Source organism: Rhinopithecus bieti, unplaced genomic scaffold (assembly GCF_001698545.2).
Source record: "Rhinopithecus bieti isolate Rb0 unplaced genomic scaffold, ASM169854v2 scaffold_986, whole genome shotgun sequence".
NCBI classification, from domain to species: Eukaryota; Metazoa; Chordata; class Mammalia; order Primates; family Cercopithecidae; genus Rhinopithecus; species Rhinopithecus bieti.
The window spans coordinates 853,145-859,144 of NW_016803218.1; the positions used below are offsets into that span (position 1 = coordinate 853,145).

Consider the following 6,000-nt stretch of genomic DNA (forward strand, 5'->3'; position numbering starts at 1 on the left):
TTGTGTTCATTTATTATCTCACTGAATAACAAACTTGTAAATCATAAATGTATATTACATAGTAAAACAAAGATTAGACCAAAATAGACCATAGTACCTTAAACACTTCCTATGAATTAATATATGGACTCTATCATATATTCCCTTAGAGAATTCAGGATTTTTTTCTTTTTTGAATTTGGAAGCCAACTTAAAAACTAGCAATAACGATGTACATTTTGGTGTGTCATTACTGCTTGTATAACTCCAAATGGCAAAATATGTAGGTAAAGAAATGTAGGCATTCTGAAGGTCAGCTTTTGAGTGTCCTTAAAAAGTCATGAGGATATTAACTATGTCTTTGAACAGTGATTCACTGATTAAGAATTATTAACCGGCTGGGCATGGTGGCTCACGCTTGCAATCCCAGCACTTTGGGAGGACAAGGTGGGTAGATCATCTGAGGTCAGAAGTTCAAGACCAGCCTGGCCAACATGGTGAAACCCCATCTCTATTAAAAAAACAAAAATTAGCCGGACATGGTGAAGCACGGCTGCAATCCCAGGTTGCAGCGAGCTGAAATCATGCAACTGCACTCCAGCCTGGGCAATAGAGTGAGACTCTGTCTCAAAAAAAAAAAAAATATATATAAGGGGCACTCATATGCCTCCAGAATAATAATCTCTTCCAAATTACTTTAGTTTGTGTTTTGAAAAACTCTATTTTTTCATGACTAGAGAACATAACGAGCTGAGAACTCTACCAATAGAACTCTGAAGATGGTTACAGGTTCCAGAATTGTTGCTTCTATCTGAATATCCCATGTACCCCTATTTTAAGAATAAATAAAAAATATAGTAATAAATGAAGGCCTTGTATGTTTTCTCTATATTCTCAATATCTGTATCTCACATTTGGTAAGCCTATTTACATTAGTCCCAAAATGGTGCTTTGAAGCATATATTAGTTAATAAATCTGCATAGAAAATTTTTCAAGCACGTCAGGTACTTCCTGAGGATATAGCCAAATAATTACAATAATAATACTTCAGAGGGGGAAGAACATGAGAAAATCACATCACATATATTTAAAAATTTCCGATTGTGTGGCGCAGGGTGCAGTCATGGGGCTATCACACCTGTCTACTACTGATACCACCCACTTTGGGAGGTCGAGAGCGAGAGAGCCGGACAGTAATCAATTCATAAAAGAGGTCCAACGTGTAGATCAAGTAACCACACCCTGGCTAACATCGCCGTGAAAGCCTCGTCCTACTAAAAATACCAAAAAAATTAGCCAGACGTGGTGCAGGCGGCCTGTAGTTCGCAGCTAGCTCAGGAGGCTGAGGCCAGGAGAATGGGCGTGAACCCTGGGAGGCAAGAGTTGCAAGTGAGGCCGGAGCTGCAGCCCCTGCACTCGCCCAGCTGGGCGACTAATCTTAAAAAAAAAAAAAATTTCCCATGTTCTAAAGTGTGAATAATAAGGGCTGTGCCTTTAACATTTATTCTCATGTGGCTTTAGTCATAGCCAGTGATTTTCAAATAAAGCATCTTCATTTCAAAATTCAGTAAGTATGATTCTTCACATTATCAAAGTTGTATGAAAATAACCACCATAATAGTATGCATAATTTGTGTTATATGCTATCTATTTTTAATTTCTTTTTCTACCCATGTTCTAAGATTTGCTATCTAGTTATGGATTTGGGCTTACAAAAGATTTCCTTGAACTCAAACACCATAAAATCAGATCATCAATAAATTTCAAATAAGTCCGATAGCTAGCATCCTATTTACCCTCAATATAATACACTAAGAGTTGATTACTATTAAAATGTACAATGTAAAATTTAAAACAGCATGAATTATTCTCAAAATTATATTTCTTATATAATATGACATGAAATACAAAGTTTTTTAATAATTTATTTTGAGGACAAAGAAGTACTAAAAGATCTAGTAGTCTGTTGAAATAAAACATGTTAAATGGTATATGATTTATTTATGTGAAAAAAAGCCTATTTTTAAGTAGCTGACTAAACATGAAAATGATTGAAAATATGATGTTTAATATACCATTAATGGAAATTAAATTACTGGGAGAGGAAGCTGATGGACTGTGATATTCAAGTGATTCTGAGTCCCTTTATAGACCTGTTCAATTTGAGATGTTTGACAGGGCTGCCATATTGAACAACGTCTATTCATTCTATGTGGATGGTGCCACATGAAGTTATACAGCATTGGCCTTAATTATGAGACATCTACATAGACATCCAGGAGTTAGTTGGAATTAAGGGGCAAAAAAATTCAAGAAAGATGTCAGGGTTATAACTGCAAATAGAAGAGTCATTCAAAATAAGAACTGAAGTCATGTATCTGGGTGACATTCCCCATGAAGTGATGGCAAAAAGAGTAGAAGTGCAAAGACAGAAACTTGAAGAACATCTTCATTTAGTGACTAGAGGGAGGAAAGGGGCCAATTAAAGAGACATAGGCTTGTATTTTGGAGTTCAGCTTCACCCATTTATAACAGGACTGCTTACTCCCTGTGCTACACAGCTGACTCTGCATAAAAACCATTCCTTTCAATCATTGCATTACTTACAGTCTCAGTCCTAAACCACTCTTCTTGACCTTCTGACATTCTATTTCCTCCCCTTTTCTGCAGCCTCTACTCTCATTGCATGCCTTTCTGTTTATGGCCTCACCTTATACCTTAGAAATAAAGTACTCAGCACTGTTTTTCTATATTTTGCTTTGTGCTTCTCTTACCTATCTCAGTTTGAACTTTGCCTTTGATAACAATGCTTCCTGTTAATCTGGGGACAATCCCATTATAATACCTAGGACCACATGTCTGAGTACAGCCTCATGCAAGTTGCATCTCCACTAAGTTTCCCTTGGACCCATGAGTAGGATAGATAGTCTAGAATAAAACCAGTATCATGTGACGTCATTGAAAGAAAACAAAGTTTCAAGGAAGACAGTCACTTGGGAAGGGGCTCCCTAATGCCTAAAAAATAAAGTCTCAAATTCTTAGCCTAGTCTTAATGATTACGCCCCATTCAACCTTTCCAGGCTTAGTTACTCCCATTTCCCTACAAGATACTACACTTGAAACTAGACTACTTGCTCTTTACTAGGTATCCTCCACGTGCAAAGGCCTCTGTACTTTTGCTCATGCTGGCAACAAAGACAGCTGGGTCTCCTGTTAAATTTTAGTGTGAATGTGATTGAGCTTGGCACAAATTCAGCAATAAGTAACAGATACTTTAGAAATAAGGGAATCTCAGGTAACAATATGAGTCAGCACCATAATACTCCTCAAGGTATTCTAAGCGATCATAAAGGGTCATTTTACTCAAGGATGATTGGGGAAAATAGAGTTAGGCTGAGATTAGATCTATTTATTGGGTCAAACAACTTCTCTATTAAAAATGGGTGGTCAGTGGCTTGTATGGTATATAAATTGTCTCATTAAAGCTGTTCCCAAAAAAAATAAAAAATAAAACTAAACAAAAAAAAAATAAGTGGTAAATAGAACATCCAGGTTTTTCAAAGACTAGCGATTCATTAAGGAGTGGGATTCGATAATATTGTTTGGCCAGAAGATGCTGTCCCTCCAGGATCAGGTTTTCAAGAAAAGCAAGAGATGACCCAGAGGCCTCTGAGTTGATGCTCAAATGTTCCCGGATGACTGGCTACTGTTAGATACTTGGCTTCCTGCTGACCTTAGCAAGGGCATCACTGACAACATCGAGATCATGCTGCAGCTCATTCATGACACTGGTTATGCTCTTGGTGTCTTTCAGGATCTGAATACTCCGTGTATATGGATTATACTTCACTCCAAATGGACGCTTAATTGTTTTGGTAAATTCTCTATTTAAGAAAACAAATAGGAGACAATCAATTTCTAGGGAGTGAATGATGAAAACCAAACAACAGAATCTATTTCACATACTAGGCAAAAGACAAATTTCTGTTAGATATGCATGCAACCAATCTGACCTACTTCTCTACACTGCATTTGCAGAGGCCCCCTGGAATCCCACACAAGTGAGAAACCTAAAGTAGTTATAACTATTTTATAGCTATTTTCTAAAGTAGTTGTAAAACCCTGGTATTACTAGGGAAAGATCCCATACATGGATTTATTAATCATTTATTACTGTATACATCTCTTGACAAGAGTAAGGAGACCAATTACTGAAGTTTTATCAGTAGACATAAAACTGTTTCATTACAACACTTGACCGCATAGTAACAGATCCCTCAGCCATGCCTTATATAACTATACCTACCCACACATGTAACCTGTGTGTTTATATAACATATAACACATACAGACACACACATACTCACGTACCCCAAAATAGACTAGGAATGGTCCTACCTCCTGCACATGTAGATTTTTTCTGCTTAGAATGTTTCCCTCTAGGCTCCTTTCAAATGACCTAAATTCTGCCCTTTTTTCAAGCATTAAAGTTCTGCCTCCTTTATCAAACTACTGTTTGAACCTCTCATTTGGCACCCCCAAGAACAATCATGCCCAGGACTCCTAGGGATAAATATGCAGCTGAGGACAACTATACATGAGTAGCAGCTGAAATCCAACTGGTAATCCACCTGGTCTACACAGAGGGGACTCCCTTTTCTAATTTGCATGAAGTTGCCATTTATGCTAGAGGAATCCCTGCTAGTATTATTACTTGGTTTCGCGAATGGCCTAACTCCCCAACTAATGGTTTCTCTGAAAGACGAGAACTATGACTTCAACCCCTATCGATCCCCATCATCACAATGTGATCTCATGACCACTTCCACTCAATGTTGTCTCATTGATTCTGTTTCGAAAGTCTTTTCCTTTCCTACTACTTCTGTCTTAGTTCAGGCATTTGTTTGCACCTGAAGTGTTCCAAGAATCTTCTAAAAAGTTTCTCTGCCTCCAATATCCTCCTTTCTTAACCACACACTTGGCTGATTAATAAAGCGTAGCTTTGATTACGTTGTATGTATCTTCTATATTTCTCAACATCCTGACCTTTTTTCTTGCTATCTCTCAGCCTAAAACTTAATATATCTAAATATTATCTATCCTTCAAGTCCTTTCTCAAATAACATCAAGAGTACCCTGTTCATCCACCTGAAATGAATTGCTCTTGAATAAAATGCAGAACAATGTTTCATCTGTATCTCTCCAAGGCTCTTGTCACTTTCCATGCTGTTATATAGTAATTTGCATATTATTTATTTTCCCTATTCAACTACTAAACTTTGTGATTTGAAGAATTGGAAAGAAAACAGTTTCTCAATGTATCTGATACATATTTGCAACTATGCAAAATCCATATACACAACATACTCTAGATACTTGTTATGAAAGGAAAATGTGTTACAGACAGAAGGCTCCTTGTGGGCTTCAAATTATCTAGCTGCTTACTTCTGTGACTTGTTACCATCATGGGGCTGATCTCTTGCTGAAGAAAATGAAGGCATGAAGAAGATATACTGTACCTCATCTTCTCCTTTGCATCTTCAAAGCTTTCAGATACAAAGTAGACATCCTGAAAAGTTGTGATTAGACATTCCTGTTTGCAGGTAATCTTGGGATCAAAGGGCTTTACTTTGGCATGTCCAGAAAGTGCATGCTAGAAGGCAAAGAGTCAGTGAATCAAAGAATAATATCTATTTTCATACTGGCACACCTCTAAACATATTACTAATGCAATGGCCCCAATCTACAATTCCAAACTTATTTTCTTTTTTTTCTCTCTTTTTTTTTTAATTATACTTTAAGTTCTAGGGTACATGTGCATAATGTGCAGGTTTGTTACATATGTATACTTGTGCCATGTTGGTGTGCTGCACCCATCAACTCGTCAGCACCCATCAATTCGTCATTTATATCAGGTATAACTCCCAATGCAATCCCTCCCCCCTCCCCCCTCCCCATGATAGGCCCCGGTGTGTGATGTTCCCCTTCCCGAGTCCAAGTGATCTCATTGTTCAGTTCCC

The 6,000-nt window shown here is 37.5% G+C and overlaps 1 protein-coding gene across 5 annotated transcripts in view; it reads right to left on the reverse strand.

Moving 5' to 3' along the window:
* Positions 1 to 2,645: 2,645 nt before the first annotated feature.
* The window catches only part of TPH1 (tryptophan hydroxylase 1), a 29,374-nt gene continuing 26,019 nt past the window's right edge, over positions 2,646 to 6,000 (reverse strand). For all 5 annotated transcript variants that reach the window (XM_017870198.1, XM_017870194.1, XM_017870186.1 and 2 more), the window contains 2 exons: positions 5,500 to 5,633; positions 2,646 to 3,864 (listed from right to left, as the gene is read on the reverse strand). In XM_017870198.1, the coding sequence (XP_017725687.1) occupies positions 3,690 to 3,864; positions 5,500 to 5,633 (309 nt within the window). In that variant the 3' untranslated portion in view covers positions 2,646 to 3,689. The remainder of the gene's footprint in view (positions 3,865 to 5,499; positions 5,634 to 6,000) is intronic.